The sequence below is a fragment of the Neofelis nebulosa genome, chromosome 1 (assembly GCF_028018385.1).
Source record: "Neofelis nebulosa isolate mNeoNeb1 chromosome 1, mNeoNeb1.pri, whole genome shotgun sequence".
Classification (NCBI taxonomy): domain Eukaryota; kingdom Metazoa; phylum Chordata; class Mammalia; order Carnivora; family Felidae; genus Neofelis; species Neofelis nebulosa.
In genome coordinates, this window is record NC_080782.1 from 17,632,002 (window position 1) to 17,654,750 (window position 22,749).

At 34.4% G+C, this 22,749-nt stretch overlaps 1 protein-coding gene across 5 annotated transcripts in view; it reads right to left on the reverse strand.

Moving 5' to 3' along the window:
* CDH12 (cadherin 12) overlaps nucleotides 1-22,749 on the reverse strand; it is a 1,057,614-nt gene that overhangs the window by 64,254 nt on the left and 970,611 nt on the right. For all 5 annotated transcript variants that reach the window (XM_058716265.1, XM_058716257.1, XM_058716243.1 and 2 more), the window contains one exon: nucleotides 18,380-18,547. In XM_058716265.1, coding sequence (XP_058572248.1) covers nucleotides 18,380-18,547 — 168 coding nt within the window. The remainder of the gene's footprint in view (nucleotides 1-18,379; nucleotides 18,548-22,749) is intronic.

Here is a 22,749-nt window from a genome sequence, read left to right on the forward strand (position 1 = left end):
GGTGACAAGAAATTGTTCAGAGTCAGTAAGAATATATGCTTACATACTCATCAAATATACATGCTATGCTTAACAGAAAAAAAAAAAAGTTCTCATGGAAAACGAGAAAACTGCATGTAGTGAACTAAGATGGAATTATAGTGATCAAATTCTAAAACTTCTTACAGATAATGCTCCCTCTTAATTCCAAAGGTAAAAGTATCTAACTCAGTTATAGGCTAAATAAGTATCTTCTCAGGAACTTTGTTGTTTCAAAAAATGTACTTGGGGTGCCTGGGTGGCTCAGTTAGTTAAGAGTCCGACTTCGACTCAGGTCATGATTTCATGGTTCCTGGGTTTGAGCCCTGCGTCGGGCTCTGTGCTGACAGCATGGAGCCTGGAGCCTGCTTCGGCTCCCCTCCCCAGCTCGTGCTCTGTCTCTGCCCCTCCCCAGCTCGTGCTCTGTCTCTGTCTCTGTCTCTGTCTCTCTCTCTCTCAAAAATAAACATTAAAAATTAAAAAATAAAATGAAATAAAATTTAAAAAATGTACTTTGATTATTAGGACTCACACTGGTTTTGTGTATGTGTCAGGGAGCATTCAGTGACACCTAAGGAAAAAGGGTATACAATAGGCTTTCCTTCTCTGAATTCTTTGGAATATTTCCAAGCATTGATATAAATACCAAAAGAGATACATTTACTTAACAAAACATATATATATATATATATATATATATATATATATATTTTTTTTTTTTTTTTTTTTTTTTTTTTTTTTTTTTTTGGGACAGAGAGAGACAGAGCATGAACGGGGGAGGGGCAGAGAGAGAGAGGGAGACACAGAATCGGAAACAGGCTCCAGGCTCCGAGCCATCAGCCCAGAGCCCGACGCGGGGCTCGAACTCACGGACGGCGAGATCGTGACCTGGCTGAAGTCGGACACTTAACCGACTGCGCCACCCAGGCGCCCCTTAACAAAACATATATTAATATGTTTTAAGCTACTCAGAAATAAAAGTTGCAGGACTTGCAAAAATATATGAAGTTAATGAATAAACTATGTAATGCAGTGACAACATTTAGTAATAAAAACAGCAAGTATAAAGAAAATAGAACAATCCAGTATAAATTCTCTTTTGAAATACATTTTATGTTTATTGTCATAACTAAAATTACTCAAAAATAATATGTAAGAAGTCAATGTTCAGCTGCACAGAAAACTTACTATACTTAGGAATATGAAAACATATTATTTGAGATCTTGTAAATAGATGATTGCTTGAAGTACTACATGTATGTTTAAACTTTTGAAAATAATGTATATTACCATAAAACTGTTGATTCAGTGATTCAATTCAAACATTTAATTGTTCAAATCGTCATCCCACATGTTTGTGTGTATGTGACTTACCATCTAATGACATAGAAATAAAATGTTTCTTTCTCAATATTTTATTGTTTTAATTTCATAAGCAAAGATAGTAATAGCACACAAAATGATTTCACCTTATCTAAAGAAAAGAAAAAGGAAATGGAAGCAAACAATATTTCTGTATGAGGATAAAGGACTATGTACCTGTTATACCTTCTTATTAGCCCTGTGACCTAGTGCAAAATATTTAATCCTTCTTTTCCTGATCTCTAAAATTAGAATAATAATAATGGTGATGATGTTGAGGTCGTGATGTCACTCATACAATAGTGAAACTCCTAAGTAATAACTATTATTACTAGTTGCTTTCCAAATAGTAATTCTCTAGATAACTCCATGTCTGTATTGTACTATTTTCCTGTAGAAGCTGCAGTAGTCAACTGGAAACTGCCTATAGAGATATGGAGATGAAAGAAAGGGAGGTGTTAACAGAGTTCTGAAAAGCCATTCTAATTTTAGCTGAAACACTTTCCCCATATCTTCAAAACTGAAGGATTCAAGAGTAAAAATATCTTGGTGGTTGAAGAATGTTTTATGCCCTCTATTTCCTCAAAAGCCTGAAGCTGTATTTTCAATAAGCACAAATTAAAGTAACGGAAATACAGTCCGCAAGAAAAAACCATCCTGATACCAAAGTTGGATTCCAACTAGATTTTAGTCAAGCATACTAAGCATACAGTAAGTGGAAGCTCTCAGTAGTGACAGAGACATTTAGTCCTGCTCATTCTTAGGATGGGTCTGGGATGAACAAATTTTTGGAAGCGTCAAGTATCTGGAATCAAGAACTTTACTTTATTGGCCAAATTACTTCATTTTTTACAAAAGTTATAATTGCCTAGTCTAGACTTTCATTAATTATACCCATGAGTATGAATTGCCATAAACCCAATATACAATATATTAATGGATTTATAAGTTTTATGAAATGTTATCAATTCTATTTAATAATAGAAATATTTCTTTTCTCAGAGATACGAGAAATTCATTCCAAACTTTCTAGCTCTGAGCAGCCATACACAGCACAAAAATTTAGGGCTAATTATTGAATTGTCCCTTCCAAATTTCCTTTGGGTGGTAGATTAGTTAAGTCGTCCAGTAACTCGGATTATTGATGAGTGAATCAACTGCAGCATTTAGTAGCTTCCTCAATGGAATGATAAAGAAAAAACAAATATCGGGGCGCCTGGGTGGCGCAGTCGGTTAAGCGTCCGACTTCAGCCAGGTCACGATCTCGCGGTCTGTGAGTTCGGGCCCCGCGACAGGCTCTGGGCCGATGGCTCGGAGCCTGGAGCCTGTTTCCGATTCTGTGTCTCCCTCTCTCTCTGCCCCTCCCCCGTTCATGCTCTGTCTCTCTCTGTCCCAAAAATAAATAAAAAACGTTGGAAAAAAAAAATTTAAAAAAAAAGAAAAAACAAATAAAACAAAAAATACAGAACAAACCATGTTTATCCTAATGGCATTAATGACCTGGTTGGGGAGGTAGATACGAATTAAACAATTATACAAATGAAGTAAAATTGCTAAGTAACATCAGTGCTTTAAGGGAAAGTTACACAATTCTGTTCACTTTTTCTGACGTTTAAGCTAAGAACCTGAGCTAAGTCAACTGGCTGATGTTGGATTTGTGAGGTAAGCTATTAGAAAACATTCCAAATAGTAGAAACGATATGACAAAGCCCTTCTAATAATTATCATAATCTTCTGCCCTTCTATTTTGCTTGTTCAGTTACTACCACTATGGCTTGTTTATATAACATATACTGATATAGAGACAGTAAACATCAACTTTAATATCAAATATAAATAACTTTACCTTTAGTTAATATCAATATATTGATCTCTCTACATCCATTAATTCATTATCATTTTTCTGTCGATCTTTTTTCCTCATTCGACTAAAACATGTTTTGTTGTTTCATTATCATATTAATCTATGGCCTATATATCTTGTCCATGTTGTTGCTGCAGTCTGGTCAAACTCAACCCTTGATAATGATAATTACCCTCTTTCTCAAGAAGGAGGTGCGACTGACTGAGGAAAACCAAAAAGAAACAGTCAGCTAGATATCATTATAAATTTTCATCACTATCCTCAAATGCACTTTCCAGATTGGCTGTAAAGCATACAAATTTACAAAGGTAACTTACCACTATTTGCTATGACCTCTATTTTACACTGATTTATTTTCCACAAATCTTTACTACCGACTTTTTTTTTTTACTTTTTTTTTACTTTTTTTCTACAGATTTTCCTCAACTTATAATGGGGTTTTGTCCCAATGAACCCATCATAAATTGAAAACATTGTAAGTTGAAAAGGCATTTAATACACCTAACCTACTGAACATCATCGCTTAGCCTCTCCTACCTCAAACCTGCTCAGAACAATGACAGTAGACTACATTTGGGCCACATCACCTAACAGAAAGCCTATTTTGTAACAAAGTGCTGTCCATTTCACGTAAATTATGAATACTGTATTATCGGTTGTTTACCCTCATGATCGCATGACTGACTGGAAGCTGTGGCTCGCTGCCTCTGTTCAGCATCACAGGTGAATATCATACCACATACAGCTAGCCTGGGAAAAGTTCAAATTTCAAAATTCAAAGTACAGTTCCTACTAAATATGTATCGCTTTCACACCATTGTAAAGTAAGTTGAACTGGCGTGAGTTGAAGACAAACTTAATTGGTGACCCTTCTCCTATTTTACAGGGGAAAAAAAATGAACTCATATCACATAGGAGACAGTTCACCTTCCTGAAACTTCAAACAATCCCACATCAGTATTTCTGCTAGTCTGAAAAGGCATAACATGCATCATTTAATAAAAACATGTTTCCGGGCACCTGAGTGGCTCAGTTAGTTAAGCGTTAGACCTCAGCTCAGGTCAAGACCTCATGGTTCCTGAGTTCAAGTACCATGTCAGGCTCTGTGCTGACAGCTCAGAGCCTAGAGCCCACTTAGGATTCTGTGTCTCCCTGTCTCTCTGCCCCACCCACTTGTGCTCTACCTCTGTCTCTCAAAAATAAATTAAAAAAAAACTAAAAAAAACCCCAAACGTGTTTCCTTTCTTTGTCTTCCACTGCTCCTTTAGACCTTATTCAGCGAGGGTAAGCTTTCTCTTTTCTTGGATGAGACTATGGTGAATCAATGATGTTTTTGCTCAACTCTAAATAATAGTCCTATGTTCACTTTATCTTACAAATTTTAGATTTTGAAATGAGAAATTCTCAACTTATTAATTATTAATTATTACATCAATCCTTATACAAAATTTAGAGTTCTCTTGTCTGCCTCCCTGCCGACAAGGCCACCTGGGCCAACAACGGATGGGACTTTGGGGATATGACTGGTGTGGCAGGCTTCCCTCTGTCTCATCATCCACTTTGCAAAAGTGTTTTTACCTCATAAGAGGCAACAAAGCTAGTTTTTTGGGGGCTGTTTTCACTTGAATAGATAGGTTTTGCTTCTCTGGGATTAAAGGTAATGGCTCTAATGGCTCTTTTGGGAGCTCTTGGGAGCTTCTCCCACTACATACCCAAGACAAGGGCATTGCCTCTGCTTTGATGTAACATTCCCCTTAGGCTCTGGATCTCCAAACAATCCATTTCACACACAGATTCTCACTTCGAGGAAAATCTCTGTGGCAGAACTTAAAATGACTCTGGCTTGGACATTCAGCTTCCACATCTAACCCCTCCTTTTGTTGTCATGTAATTACTCTCCCAGACAAAGCCTTATTCCAGTATCTGCTCTTTCTGAAGATACTTTCACGTTCCTAAGCATAAGGCAAGCCTCGGACCCTCGATTTTGCCCATTTTCTGAAATAATATGGGAAAATATACTGGATTTTATCATTGGCTCTTCATGAAGGAAGGCTCCCCTCACAAGACCTGAGAGGCAAGGGAAAGGTAGCTCCACTCTTATTCTCATTAGATGGAAACTGCGCGTGGTTTTATGCAAAGAAATCTTCAGTACAAAATTCTCCCTCCACTCCACACTCTATAGTATTTTAAAAGCACAACAATAGCCTCGCTGTGATTGAGGGCTTCAAGAATCTTAAATGCATCCTGACTTTCTATTGTAAATTCTGTATTTTGTTTCTGGGACCATACTTGGTCATGTGGTATCCATTGTAGCTTAGCTACCAGTGGAAACTTCAATATTAGCCTCTTATATCAGTAAGCGTTCTTTCACCCTTCTATCCAATTTCAACTGAGGTGTCCCCCTGCCTCTTCTTATTAAACCCCAATAATTCATTGATATCACTGACATTTTAGCTCCTAAAATCATTTGAACCTAGCCACATATTCCCATTTTTCACAACTGCCATCAGTACCACCATCACAGATTAACGGACTCACACTACTCGTCTTGTGTCACTCCAGTTATCTAACTGGCTTTCTTATGACTATTCTGCTTGCCATCCCCCACGTGCACTCTATTTTCTATGCGGCACTGCATGAATAGGATCATTTATATCACTTTTATCTAGAAACTCCATTTCTTTTATCATTGAGAAGACTGTTGCAAGGACATATATGAACTTTTAGAAAATCTATGAGTGTCAATATGATGGAAAGAGAGAACTTTTTAAAAAGAGATACTCTTTAAGTAGAATAGACCACATCATCTCCATCGCCATCATCATCAACATCACCATCGTCACTATCAAAGGAATTATTTGTATAGCGATTCCTATTCTCAGGTACTTTTTTAAGCACTTTCCCATTATAACTAATTTTATCCTCACACTAAGAGTATGAGGCAGATACTATTATGATGATTCCCAGTCAGTGACGTTCTTTTAAATGTTTGACAATTGGATCAAAGTAGGGAGGGAGAACAGATATGGGTAAGCTCAAATTTTTCAGTGTTTCTCAGTTTTGGGGGTGAAAGGACTCCCAGCATCCCTGCTTTCAAGCCAATGTGACATCACTGAATACAGATGGGAGGTGTGCACAATTGGCTTGAGGATCAGTAGAGCGAGCTCCAGCATACCACTCTATCAATGAAGAAATTGAGGTACATGAGATGAACCAATCAAGTGGCACCTCTGATCTAAACTTCACCTGTTTTTACTGCCTGAATGTCATTCAAAGAGAGACAATATTGGATTAACAAATAAGTTCTTTTAAAATGCAAATAATTCAAATTATTCTTAATTTCAGGAAGACTGATGAATGCAAATCCCAATTAAGGGCCAATTGGAGTTGGATAGACTTAGGGAAAGTTTCCTTTTTCAATGCTTAGAGAGTAAAATCAATGAAAACGGAGAGACAAGAGCATGTATTAGATGTAAGATGGTTCTTAGAAAAGGATGCTGCTCTAAAATTAAAATTACTTTTACTTCCGTACCCAAGAAAGAAAAGGACATTTATTTCATTTCTTTCTGTTCTTCCAATAATCCCTCCCTTATTACATAGCTCCCAGCTTTCCACTACAAAATTTTTCAAGGAGGCATTGTTATGTTTAATACTATAGTTCTGCTAAATTATAGATCCAATTAACACATATCTGTATTTCCTTGCAAAATGAATTGCTTTTTATAACATCATTTTTTTTCAAGAGATTGCATTGGAAATCCCAGCCAAGCTAATTCCAAATGAACTGTGAAACATAATCCATTTGTATTACTTAATGATTGCCAGAATTAAAAGTGCTTCTGATTCTCAAAAATATGTATTTTTAATATATATGATTTATATAACCACTATCCCCATTACATAATAGTAAACATGATGGAGATCTTGGCAAGAGTTCACAACATTTCAAGTGCATCAGTAACTTTCCATTGTTCATTCATTTCTATGGAGTACATTTAATATTCCCTTAAAACCTCCATTAAATATGTAAACCTTGCTCTTATCTTTGTCTTATGTAATTTCTGTTCATCTAACAAAATATGGCACATAGATAATTGTCAGCGATATTAGCCACTGATTTCACAAAAATAAGCAACACTAGAATTTTTATTAAAAATTATTAATAAATATGACACCTTATTATCTAAGCTTCTGAAAAAATGTTTGGAATCTAAATTCATCTGTGAATATTATTTACTCAAATATTTGATTTCTCAAAAGAATTTTTTTGGAAACATTATGAGAGTAGTCTGGAAAAGAGAAATTTGATAAAGTTTCCTCTTTTATAACATTTTTTTTAGGCAAAACTAATTCTTGCAAAGCATCCAATTCATTGAACTACAAATATTATTTATGAATATTCATCACATATTCATGCATCATATTTGTAGACAAAGTTTTAAAATTTTCTGTACTCATGTATTTTATTATTTGAACATTTCTTATGCCTTCCCTATTTTGCTGCTTATGCCTAAATTGTTTCACTGGCCTGCTACTCCTCTTCTTTTTATGTATAAGTTCTATTCCTGGGGCTCCTGGATGACTCAGTTGGTTAAGCGACTGACTTCAGCTCAGGTCATGAGCTCAGTTTTGTGAGTTCAAGCCTCATGCTAACAGCTCAGAGCCTGGAATTGGCTTCGGATTCTTTGTCTCCCTCTCACTCTCTGCCCCGCTCACACTTGAACTCTCTCTCTCTCTCTCTCTCTCTCTCTCAAAAATAAATAAACATTTAAAAAATATATTCCTCATTCTTTCAAGGGCAGCTTAAAGCCATTTTTGATGAAACATTTTCTTGCCTTCTCACTTTTATTTTTTCCCATAATTCTATACGAAAAATCCTTTAAAACATGATGTTTTTGCATCATCTAAATATTTTGGCGAACATTTGCTGTCCCACTGGCTAATTCTTACTGTGGGTTTCAGAAATTAATGTGGATATTATTTCCTTCAAAATCCTCTCAAATCTATTCTCTAATGATTTGGATGCCCATCTTATACATTTATGTGTCATTGTGTGCATAAGTCTATCATTTATTTTATTTCAAGTAGTATAATTGTCCATTAACTTAATCTCCCCATTATACACAGAGCTGCTTGAGGGAAGTCGTTAATTTTTTTTATCCTTTTTGTACCGACACACAAAAAAGATATAGCCTTTTTTGCACTTACACTTCAATAAAACTAGCAATCAATTAAACATTCATTAAATACTATAATTAATTGTGTCGATATTTGTTAACAAACTAGGTTTCTTATGTACAAAATGTTTGGTGTCCGTGGTTATTGCCTATATTCTGTTTCACTCTCATAAAGAAATACTGAAGAAGTTCGATTTCTTTGCCTATATAAATGTTAAGACCAATGAGAGGCACACATGAAAAAGAGGAATTTAAACCATGTGAAATAAATGTTGAATTTAGAATGTTTCACATTAGAAATTAAAAATTATCACCAGTGTTAGAAATCTGTGTATTAGAAGCTTGAGGTGGTATTAAGCAACTAGAGATGTCATATGTTAGTTTTAATTTAATAATCCTGCCACTGTGTTTTCTCTGGGTTAAAAAGTATAATGAAATCAGAAAATTGTATTTAAATCAAAATATTCATTATAAATGTTCATGGGTAAAGATAACACTATTTTGGTGATGGAATTTTATATTCACTTCCTAAATATTTCCGTGGAGTTAGAAATCTTGAAATTGATTTTTTCATGTATATAAAAGTTATACAATCAGTCCTAAGATTTTTTTTTTCCTGGTGGTAAATTCAGCTACAATACAGGCATGAGCTATTTCTTGAGCTACTTTTCTCTCCAATACATGTTTGATCATACATTAATGGGAAATTCTGATAAAGGAGAAGCAACAGACACAAAGAAATGGTATAAAATGAGCCTATACTCTAGTTGAAGAGACAGATACAAAGAAGGAATGGGGATAAGGTTGAAAAGAGGGAGGAAGGAAAATGTGGGAGGGAGGAGAGGAGGAGGAAAAAAAACACTCACTGTTGGATACTTCAATTGCATTATTTTACTTAATCCTCCCAGAAGCTCTATTATTATTAAGATGCCTACTTAATTTACTATCCAAACAGAACCACTTTTGAGAGCAAAAGCAGTCACTATTTGTAATTAATTTGAGGCCACATGTGAAAACTGGAGCTGTCTCAGGCAAACCACAATATATGGTCCCCCTATTTATTATCTTAATTTGATGCTGTAAAAACATGAGATAGCGAGAGTTTATTTAGCCATTCAGGCTCCAGTGACTTAACGGTGAAACTAAGCTTTCCATCAGTACCTTTCCCAAAGCCTTGGCTCTCTCTATTCTACAAATCTTATAAACATAAAAAATACTCTCAGTCTTGGAGAGAATGTCTTTTCAGTTTGATTAGTGGAAAAGTAGATAGAATGCCCCACGTTCACATTTAAGCGCTCTCACTTTTACCCGGTGGTTCTGGTGTAGGAAGCAGTGACCTATATTTTCATAAACATTCATATTTAAAAATTACAGCTTTAATATGGTGCCCAATTGTGTTCTGCTGCATTGCACATGTAACTACAAAGTACCTGGCCCCACCTCTTACCATCTCTTTTTCTTGCAGTTTCTTCTTTTAAATGTGTGTAAATAAACAAAACCTATTCATAAGGATTAAAGAAGTTAATATGCAGCTTTAATGTACTTTACATAGTACATGTGCAATAAGGATTAGCTGCTGTCCACACTAAAATCATCACCATAGGCCATAAAGAGTAATACAACTGTACCACCTGGAAAAAGTCTTGGAACTGGCTGATGCAGCCTGGGCAGGAAAATGCAGAAAAGCAAACTGAGGGCTTGTGAATTTGAAGATTTAACAAGGAAGTAACAGATAGGTATGCTTTGCACCCAGAGACTTAGGGGTTTTCTTATTACTTAAATCTGATAAATTCGGTTGCTGGCATCTATTTACTTGCTCTGACTGACAGGAAATGTCACAGAAGGAATTTTTCTCCTATTTTTGCAGGAGGGCTGGAAAGTGGAAATGGGAGAACGTGCTCATTACCTGACTTGTCTGTTTCAGAACCTAAGAGTTTTATTACATCATAGGTAAAATCTCACATCTGAATTGTGGATTATATGATGCCAAAATATTCAAGCCACTTCTCCAGGATTTGAATTAAAAAAAAAAAAAAGGACTCTTAGGTGAGCTACAAAGTGCACAGATGAATACTGACAAATATTTTAAATATTTATAAGTCCCATGGTCTTTAGATATTGTTAATAACATTGGTAAGATTAAGCACGGTATCTTTTAATACCATTTCAGTTTTAAACATTATTTACTATGGTTCACAAAATAATTTAAAACTAAAAGTCAGATTTCTTAAAGACCTACAGAAGTTGTAGCTCAAAAGCTTAGTTCTTTTGCAAATCAGGCAGCGGGGCCATGGAGCAACCAGGCTGCAATCTTGTGCCCTTTGCCACATGGTGAAAAGGACCAAATAAGTCAGCAAAACCTTCAGCATCACTTAAAAAAAGATTCATGCTTTCATTAACAAAGCCTAATGTGATACTAATGTGACAGTAATAGTGACGACAAATTATTTTAAAATTGTGGTAACTATTTTTTGTTTGCTTACATCTGCCTACCTGGAGTCTAGTGAAACTATTCCCTTCTCATTGGAGAAGTTGGAGCTTGCATTCACTCACTGAGCTTGCATTCAAAGGGATTCAGCTCTGTGTTAGCCTCTAAGCATCCATATCGGACATCTGTAGGCTCTTTGGAATACTTTTAAGCAAGATGTGTAACTGTATATGAGTGTTTAATTGTAAAAGACAAAAACAAAAACACAAAGCTTGTCAAAATAGTGTAAAGTGAATAAATTTTAATATTCAGATTTTACCTAAATATGCTTGTAGGAATAGAATCTTGTATGGATAAAAATAACTCTAATGATATACAAAAGTTAACTCATTACCTCTATTTAAGGAATAATGAAAATGCCTTCTAGGGGTGCCTGGGTGGCTCAGTTGGTTAGGTGTCCGACTTCGGCTGAGGTCATGATCTCACAGTTCATGAGTTCGAGCCATGTGCTGACAGCCTAGAGCCTGGAGCCTGCTTCTGATTCTGTTGTCTCCTTCTCTTTTTGCCTCTCCCCTGCTCGAACTCTGTCTCTCCCTCTCTTGCATAAATAAATAAACACTAAAACATATTTAAAAAGAAAGAAAGAAAATGCCTTCTAAATTGTTTCATCACAGTAAACCAGTGATTTTCAAATTATTCACTGTAGATGATTTAGAATCTACCAGATTACTTGTTCGAAATTCAGATATCTGGGTCCAAGCTATGTCACTTGAAACAGAACTTCCATCACAGGGACAGAGGATCTCTAGGGATTCTTAGGGCAAATAAGATTTAAGAACTATTGGGAGCACTGTGGTGAATACAACTCAAGTCATCATTTGCATGCCTTATCGTCAGGAAATAGTTCTCTCTTGCTTGTTTTTATTGAAGTAGACAAAGGAGTCATTTGGGAATTAAAGTAGAAGTGTTTGTTCCACTTAAGTAAAAAGCTAGTTTTATTATAGCTTAGCTTGATTTTCAAAAATAGAAATAGAGCCATCAAATATGATGACTATTTTTATCACTCACGCCTACAATTTTTAGGAGACCCAGGTAATAAAAGTTCTTTGTGTAATATTTCCAAACTCTTAGATTTACAATTTCTTTATTTTATGCTTTTTAAATATCCCCCCCCCCCGAGTGAGGAGTTCTACACACACACACACACACACACACACACACACACACACACACATACACATACAGAGATACACATATAAAAACATGTCTACATACATAAATTAGGAATATGGGTAATATATAACTGTTGCATATTATGCATCGCACAATACCAAAGACCTCTTTGTCTATTTTTCAATCTGCATTCATATCTTTGGGAGGTACTGATATAAAAAGTCATGTATTTATAGATAGCATCTACATAATTTTTGATTAAATATGAATAATATATAAAACATTACTTCTGAAATTTACATTTTCTTCTTACTGTAGAGGCCTCTGGGAAATAAACAATCCCCTTAGAGCCCTAGACTAGGGAAAATTTTTGTCAGAAAATGCTCTAAAATTGTTATCTAGTGGAAATTACTTGAATATTAGTAAAAATTCAATTGTGGGAATTAAAACATGTTCTAACATTGATACTGAATCAGCACCAGTACTAAATCTGAGAAACATAAACAAACATGACTTTATGTCGACCCATTCATATATTGTTGCTTTCTTGTATTACTATTTAAATCCTTCACCTGTTTTCAAGAAGCCTCAACTTGTATTCACAGTGAAAGCTTCTGTACTAAATAACATGTTATTATACTGTTAACCTTGCAAACCAAACTGACCCAACCACCCTCTCAATCCCAAATATTGGAAAGAGGCTGACGTTATCCTCATTTAAGCAGTGGATTTCACATAAGACCCATTATTTTGACCATACTTCTTCCAGTACATTTTTCAGAGTACTTGTCACCATTTTCTCTTTCCCATTCCTGCACCTAGGATAACATACTGGAGATAGTGCTAAAAGCAGAAATTTGGTCTTTGTTTCACCTTTAGAGAGAAAACTTAGGAGCATGCTACAGTGTTATCCATTATTTGCACTTGACCTGCAGGTAGGAAGTGGGCCAGTAGTCGGAGTCTCCACATAAGCTGGGATGTAAGAGTTCTATACAATTCATGTCTGGCAGTGACAGGGTGGGTTGTGAAAACAATGAAGTGTTCCTCACAATGTTTCCATATTCACACACACACTGGGCAGCAGAAGGCCTTTTCTGTACTCAAAGGCCAGGAAATGTTTTCTCTGTGGTGTTACTTAATGATTCTGAGATTCTACCTATCTATCTATCATCTATCTACCTATCATCTATCTATCTTTCTACCTATCTGATTTAGATAGTTCTATAAAAATTGATGTCTACAAAATATACACAAAGTCATGAACTGTCACATTGCATACATGTATACTTTCAGATTGTATATTATTTGCATAAATAAACTTAAATCATAGAATTTGTATGTTTGATTTACCTCATTCAGCCCCATGACAATCCCCTTGGAAACCTGGAAGAATGTAAAGGTATATTTTCTATGGCTGGATCTGAGTTAACTGTCAAAATTCAATTAGCTTTTAGCCCTTTATTTTTAAAGGCTTATTAAATTTTTAACAAGAAAATTTCACTCTAGAAGCTTACAGTTTTCCGAGTTAAGGATGCTAAATGGTAAAGAGAAATAGACTTTGTTCCCCCAACTGGTTATAACTGGGTTTATGTTGATTCTAATGAAAATCTTGATAAATTACATATTGTAATAAACATGTATTTAAAAATAAACAATCCTATATTATACATTTCAAAATAATAAAAGAAACAGCCTTAATTTGGATGCCAGAAAAGTAATAACAGGACGAAAAAATGAAATATATTTTAACTAAACACATAAATATTTTAAACTAAATAAATGTATAGTTATCAGCATTTGTTTTTTTTTAATAACTCATAACTGACCTTGGCAGTCTATAGTCTTTCTATATCATGAATGTATAATAGAAATATATATACATATTTTTTATCCATAGATCTGTAGTCATTGCCTTATAGTTCATGTAAACAAGATCAAACATTATTCATTGTGCAGTAGACATTTTGGCTGATGTATTTAATACTTTAATTTTACTTACATTGTTTTTTGTTAATTTGAGGACAATAACAACTTTTCCTGGGTGAAGTCTAGTATTTGCAAAAATCTTATTCATTAAATTAACTAACTATATATGGATACAACTATATATTTTATATAGTAATTATTGTGCAAATAATGTTTTATTGACTATTATCCAAGTCAAAATACTTATAGCTATCAACCGTCAATATAAACATGTTTGGTAGGTATCTTATTAAAATAGAATTTCTTTAAAATAGTTTTACCTACTTTTAAGAATTTTTCTTAGAACAATTATTAATGTCCTATTTTCCACATTTGAACTTATTTACCTTACACAGAGTTCTCTTACTCAAAAGAAAGAAGAAGAAAATACCTCTTTACATTTCCTATAAATGAAGTATCTCTTTCATCCAATGTTCTGTATGGACTGCTTTATTTCACTAAGGTTGATCTCACATTCATTACAAAATTATTATACAGAAGAAAGAGACCAAGTGGGAGAAGCATGAATATTTTGCCTAATGTGAATTAACCACATCACTTAATTGATTTGATCTCATAATGTATTATTTAGATCAGCTTGTTAGATGGTTTTGTCATTTAAAATTCAAGTAATGGAAACCATCAGCATTTTCCTGTAGATTATTTTAACAGAGATCTTTTGCAGATATTCTTGGTTATGGTAGATGGTAGTTTTATAAGTATATGGAAAAGATTTTGCAAAGAAAATATTTTGCCTTTATACGACTACAGGTACAGCTCTTTTAACGTGTCAGGTATTATTTCCATTTCCATATTTGCTTTGGATAGTTTTCTGGGTTATCTATAGGACATTTCAAATCACACACAGGTATCAAAGGCAAATTGTCTTTCAAGAGGGAGAATGTAAACGAGAGACCTGAAGTCACTACGTAAGATGAAGTTTTGGTTCTCTCACCTAGTGGCTGCATGATCTTGAACAAGTTTTTAACTTTTAAAAACTTAACTTATAGCAACTTTTCTTAATAATGTGCCTTGCTACTTTATTTCTAAAATTGAGAAAATACTATAAAGTCATTATAAAAGTAAGAAGGGAATATATATGCAAATCACTGTGCACAGTAGATGACACACAGTAATTTACTAGTCAATATCATTGTCACCATCATCATATCATATTGGCAGGAAGTTCTGATATCTCAGGAACCATGTATTTTTCAACAATAAACCAGCAAACTGCTTACACATGCATGATACAAATGTGTGTGTCATTCCATTTTTTTTTCACCTCTAACAGATTTAGAGAAGGAAATGGATGGTGATGGGTACTTAACAGTGTCACATATGCATACGTACACACACAAAGCCCAAACAAATTATGATTAAATTTTAAGAAATTATCTTCTGAAATTTTGTAAACAATGAGCAATTGTAGCTCATGAAATTCATCTGAATGAAGTTGTTGTTCTTTTTTTTTTTTTCAGAATAATTGCTTATCAGGCATGAATAAATGCAGCTAGTTGTGGGGATTTTCTTTTAAGTTATTTATGTATAGAATATATATATATATATATATATATATATATATATATATATATATATATTTTACTTTTAAGGTTGAAAAGATTATCATTTCAGTTTGTAATGTTATGTCACACTTGCAGCTTAATTGCTGCACATGAGAAATATTCTTGCAAAAAGAGCATTGACTTCTAAATAAATGGCTTTTCTGTTTAGACCTGTATTCTGTCTTTTCCTCTCAAGGATGTAATTCGAAATGACAATACAGTAAAAAGGGCTTGACACAATGGCATGTAAAATTTCAAGGGGATTAATTTCTTATTCATGCAAAATCTGAAAACCTTTTTTTTCTCATGATTCAAAAATACCTCTCACCCATTATACTTTGAGACTATAGTTCAAAAATGCATGTAATACAAGTAGAAAATAATTTTATCATGGTGACCTGTTCAGTATATTTCTTTTGCCCTCTTGTTTCTCTGTGCAGGAATGGTGACAATTCAACTTATGTCATGTGACTTTTTTGCAAGTGTTTTAAAAAGTATGGTTTTAGAGGGCAGATAAAAGAAAAGAATAACTTTTCATTTTAACATTATGTTAAACTAGAAGGAGTCTGAACTTCTGAGAAAAAAATCTCTACTTAAATTGCTGATCTCAAGCAAGTTATTTAACCTTCCTACACCTCAGTTGTTGTTGTTTTTAACAGTCAATGTGGAAAATACAGAACTGTTGTTGTGAATAGGGAATAAGATAAAGTTCCTGACATGACATATAAATATTCTGAAAATTCTAGTGGACTTATCCCCTACATTCCTTGCTGGTTGTCTTCAGACCTACATATTCAACTTTGAATAAATCCCAAGCAAACATATTGCTTTATCCAGGTTATCTTTTCACTGGGTAAGTTCTATAAGTGATCGTCCTGTTTCAGCAGGACCTGAGCACACTATCTTGGCTTCGTAAGTATAATCTAGCCTCTTTTTCATGGAGATATTTTTATTTCCCTGTACTCCAGCCTATTTATCTGGATTCCTGCCCAATTTTTTACAAATCACCCTTCATCCATACCAGCAGAAATTGTATCCTCCACTGGTTGGGTTTTATATCCTTCATCTGAAGAGCATCATTATAATCCTCATGAATGAGAATATTGATGCTACCTAAGAATATCTTTGCTACTTCCTATTCGCTAGAAGGAACATATTTTAAATGCACAAAACACAAAACAGGAAGGGCCCACATTCACAGTGATGCCATTTATATAAAAGTAGAGTAGTCTCCCAAACTATCCCCCTCATTTAGCTTCTACAGCTTGTCACATGTCAGAAGTAAAAATAAGGAAATAAAAGAAATAAAAATAAAAATAATCAGTACTTTTGGGGCGCCTGGGTGGCGCAGTCGGTTAAGCGTCCGACTTCAGCCAGGTCACGATCTCGCGGTCCGTGAGTTCGAGCCCCGCGTCAGGCTCTGGGCCGATGGCTCGGAGCCTGGAGCCTGTTTCCGATTCTGTGTCTCCCTCTCTCTCTGCCCCTCCCCCGTTCATGCTCTGTCTCTCTCTGTCCCAAAAATAAATAAAAAAAAAAAATGTTAAAAAAAAAAAAAAAATAATCAGTACTTTTCAAGTTGGGAATATATTCTTTACTAATGTCAAATATTAGAGAATCAAATGCACTATTTCTTTCTTCTTCTTTAATATTTATGTTTTATCTGGTTCCCTTAATAGCAAAGTAAGGAAAAGTGTTGCCATAAGACTCTCTGTGTTATTAATTATAGCACATTACATACTCACCATTTGTCACAGACATTTCATTTGCTTAAGTGTGATGACTTCTAATTGCCACTCATGACATTTGCCATTGGACCTTCTGATCACTAAGTGAAACATTTCCATACGAAAATATATGTTAATGATATTAACAGAAAATGATAAAGTAGTAAAATATGAAAATGAATTCAGCTAAAGGAATAAAATATCCATTTAGTTAAATATTCTCAGTGTTTTATACTTTCGTAGATGAACTCAAACTCTCCTACTGGGATTGAAAGAGGAAAATCATTTCGTTTTGGTTTTATAAACTGTTCACGCAAATGTGTATCTAGGGATTTAATCAAGTTCCTTGTTAACCAGTGACAGAGACTTTCAGTTTTTGTATTCTAAGTCTTAAGAACACTGAACTAATCCTTGAAAATGTACCAGAAATCGAACAGGTACTGATTGGTGTTAAATGTAATATTGTAGAAGAAAACGAGATATAACACAAGTGAGAAGTATTCATTTTCAATAAGAAGCACAGAGTTACAGAGAAAATACAGGTGTGAAACATTCTATTATCATAGAAACTGTAGCAATTTTCACCTATTGCAAAACTAAAATAAGACTAAAGTAATGTAAATAGTATCACTGGAATATCATCTGATACTTACATGAAAGCATATGGAAATGATTCAAATATAATAGGTAAGGAGAAGGCAGAGAATTCTTAGGTAAATTGCATAATAGAACAAATAATATGGTGTCACATTTGTCATAAATACGAGTCTTAAATTAAATGGAATATTCATATTTATATTACTTTTTCAGGTAAAAAAATTAGAGCAAGATTCCAATCTATCGTGAATATTTTACTTTAACAGGAATCAACAACATAAGACTCATTGTTCAATTACTGACTTGTATTAGTTTATATTAAAGTCATACTGAGCATGATTCTAATGGAAAATGAAATTCTTAAGTCATTTCATTTTTATCTATTGGCTTCTATTTCCTAAAGACGAAAAGTGTCTGAAAAATTATTATAATTTCTGCAACATTCAATGAAATGTGAGAATTGTTTTTTAAACTGCACCAATTTAAACTCAATAGAAAGAACGTACTTTTGGGGAATCGAGGTGGATTGTCATTGACATCAGTGAGGGTGATGTTGACTATCGTCGTCCCCGCTAACCCTCCTAGTTGTCCGCCCATATCCTTGGCTTGGATGAGGACTTGGTATTGTTCTTTGACTTCCCTGTCCATGTTTGGCAAAGCTGTTCTAATAACACCTTAAGGGAAAACAATAATAAAAGATAAATATTACAAACACTGTGTTTTCTGAGATATGATAGTCTGCAACAAGAAAATGACTTTATCTAGATTCAGGAGTAAAGACATGCCAACAAACCTACATATCTCTTAAAAAGTGAAACACTCAAAATGTTCAATGGTTAGAATATAATTAAATATATTATGGTAACAGCCATTTAATGAAATGCTATACAACACTGTGAATATGGTTAAAGAACAATGTATCAGCTCTAAAAGATGGTCATCATTCATTAAGTCAACCAAATCAGACATGATTTACTTAGAAGGATTCTATCTTTAAAAGAGAATGAAAATGTTAGACAATTTAGACAAATATACATATACATATATGTATATATATTAAAAACTTAAGTGGTTACACTAAGTGTGATGTTTCTAAATAAAGCTAATTTCTTCTCCATTCTTCTCTTTATTTTCTAAAATAAATTTGTTACTTTACTTTTTAAACACACAAAGTATCTCCTCCCATTTATTTTTCATCTCTCAGGATTCCTCTTAATTATTTCAGCCACAGATTTTTTTCACTTAGATCTCATTAAGCTTTGCCACTGCAGGGACCTTATCTCCCTTGTCAACGAGTTACTCCAGTCTCGGCCATTTAGAAGGAGCTCAATAAGAATGTGTCAAACAGCTGACTAGTTGAATGACTGGCTGAATGAATGAATGAATGAATATATAAATAATTAAGTTTACAATTGTGAATCATGCAGTATATATGCCTATTTAAGTACCCTACTCATTTTCTGCCCTTGTGTCCAAGTATAGAACTAATTTATATTTATATTTATTCATAGTGAAATAACTAAAACCTTCTGGATTTGTTGCAAGTAAAATTATGAATAAATTTTATACCAAATTCCAGCGTATAGCCAATGGTTTTTGGGAGAGACTGCAGAGCATTTGTCTTAAATCCATGTGTCTTTGATAGTGGTGTTTCTTAAATAAAGTAGCATATATGAATAACAAATATAATATCAAGCACCAAAACGAAGTCTAGCATCCAAATCATAAACTGAATATACATCCACATTTTATCTGTTCTGGCCACTATTGACTTACAAAATGCTTTGCTCTGTTGCTAATTTAAACTTAACTACAATCTAGGATTTTTTCTGACCCTTGGCAGGAAATGGTTGCAAACCAAGCAAGTTCCATTTTTTTGCTACTGCTGTTTATTCATGCATGAGTACTGACACTCTATTATTTCAATCAGTTTTTCCCCTCTTCAGCTCAGATTCTTGATGTTTCAATTCCAAGTCTCTTAACTAGGATTCTTCATCTCTGCCATCTCAGTGGCCTGGTTGCACATGCTTTCAGTTACAAGACTTCTGCCTGCCTTATAATGCTTATATTTTCTAGATAAATGCCTAGGTTTAATTCATATGCATGCTGTATCGTCCTGTTTTTGACCAGATGTCTCTTTACTCAGTTCATTTACAATATGAAAATTATATATATATATATATATGCAATTATGTATATTTGTATATAATTTTTACTTTGCTCAATTCATTTCTAATATGAAAATTTCTAATATGAAAATGTATAGATATAAATATTATACTTTATATTATATGTATATATATTGTACATAGATACATTAAGATGCTATGAAAAAGAGACCAAATAGGTATTTTCACACTTATTTAAAACTAGGTTGGTTTGTTTTCTGGTGATTTGTTACAGTTATCATCCAGACATCAAACTGCCCTGCCCTCCTGCTGCATCCTGTGTCTGACAGGTGACCTTTCTGTCCTTTAGCCCTCCTTTACTGTAATGTCGCTCACCTGGAAGACATCTGCTAGAATTTAGAGAGAGGAAAGCGTCGCATATGTAGTTCCAAAGAAAACCACTGATGACCATGAGCCCACCACCATTTCCATTTAAGAACCACTGTCTCAGAGAAATAAAATAGGGCATTTGTAGAATTTTTTCAGAGTTGAATCTGGGAAATCAGGCAGACGACAAGTTTCAAATGTGAGAAGAGAATCTTAAAGCATTGTGGTCTATCGTAAAAGCCTGGAGAAAAATAGTCTCCTTTCCAAGAAGGTACTCTTTTTTATGGACCACCCATTATGTACCAAATGCCTAATATTCAAAGCCAAACAGACAAAAATGGATTCCATGATCTTGAGCAAGGAGGAACCTTGCCAAGGACTGAGCTTAAGTGCTTCTATAGTAGAATGTAACCAGCAAACGGAAATGCTGCATTCTGTTATTTTGGCTCTTAAGTTTAAGTTCATGTGTTCATCTTTATTTTTTAGTATTTGTATGTAAAGTTACAGCCTTGTCTGATAATAACTGAAGCCTAAAAAATACATTTTGCAGGATAGCATAAATATTCCACAGCAATAATGCCACAAAATTTAATTAGTTAGCTATAATTCTGAAGTAAATCCTATTTATTAGGGAAAAAAAGAATGGAGGGGTAAATATACCTTGAATTTTGGTATGATTTAAATGTCTTGTACCTGATGAACTTTCCAGCATACATAATTGAGACAAATTAGAATAAATGCAAAAAGGAGAAAACTTCTTCTAGTGGGATTTTATTTCTGCCAATATGAATATAAATATATGGTTGAAAGAATTATAAACTTAAAATAATATATCAAAGGACACTAGTCCACCAAGGAACATATTCATCCTCTGCAAAGACGCTCATGTTGTCTGTAAGCCCCTTAATCTCAATGGATCTCAGCTTGCTTTGCAAAAATGGGTTAAATATTCTGAGAGCATTTTGAGATGAAATAATGCAAGACTCTATATGAAGAACCATTAAATATGACATGTGATAATCCAGTATATGGCTTTACATGAACTATACTGTGAATTGAGGATTGCGCTGCAGACTGAGACATGGGACACCTGATTCAGTCACCGTTTGTACTAAAATGTATGTTTCATTCAGTCACCATTACCAAGTGTAACAGGATAATGGTGAACACTCTTCCATTTGTCGCTCTAGATCAACTTTATATACTTTTTCTAGACTTCTCTCTGCTTTCCAGCTTGTGGTTGTAATCGGCCAACTGACAAGAGATTGAATGTGTAAGGAGAACGAGGTTGGGTTTTTCTTTGCGTGGATACACCCACATTAACAGAAGACCATGGGGGAGGGGAAGGGAAAAAAAACAAAACAAAACAAAAGTTAGAGTGGGAGGGAGCCAAAACATAAGAGACTCTTAAAAACTGAGAATAAACTGAGAACTGATGGGGGGTGGGAGGGAGGGGTAAGTGGGCGATGAGCATTGAGGAGGGCACCTGTTGGGATGAGCACTGGGTGTTGTATGGAAACCAATTTGACAATAAATTTCATATTAAAAAATAAATAAAAATAAATAAATAAAAAAGATACACTCTGTACAAGGTTTTTTCATGGAATGTACACTTAATGGGTCTATGTTTATGGGATACCGAGGAGACCATAAAGAAGTACTTACATAATTAAGTTAATTTCAGATGGTGATTTGTGTTATGAGGAAAGTGAAATCAAGTGCCTTTGAAAGTAGTGCCAGAAAAGTTCTCTGTGAGAAAAGGCTTTACAGTTGCAAACTCAGAGAACTGGAGGAGGCAGACCTGGAAAGATCACAAGAAGGAGCATCCCAGGGAAGGAAGCAGGAAAGTACTTTGTAGAAGCAGGCATAGTCCCTCAAAGCATGCAGAAGAGTCGATGTGGCTGCACATCAGAAGAGTCGATTTATGCTGCTACGGGGGAAGGACAGGGCAAAATAAAACCACAGAGGGGGCAAGAAGAAGTAACATGGTGGCTTCAAAGATAAATAAACCCTCTGGAATGCAACTGACAGATCAACAAGTGGGATCAAGCTAAAACGCTTCCACACAGCACAAGATACCATCAACAAAATGAAAAGGCAATCTGTGGAATGAGAGAAAATATTTGCAAATCACCTGCTAAGGGGTTAATATTCAAAATATACAAGAATTCAGTTCATGCTCTGTCTCTCTCTGTCCCAAAAATAAATAAAAAACGTTGAAAAAAAAATTTCAAAATATACAAGAATTCATACAACTCAGTAACAAAAAGCAAACAAGCTGACTTGAAAACGGGCAGAGGAACTCAACATTTTCCAAAGAAGTTATACAAATGTCCAACAAGTGCATGGAAATGTGCTCAACATCAACGATCATCAGAGAT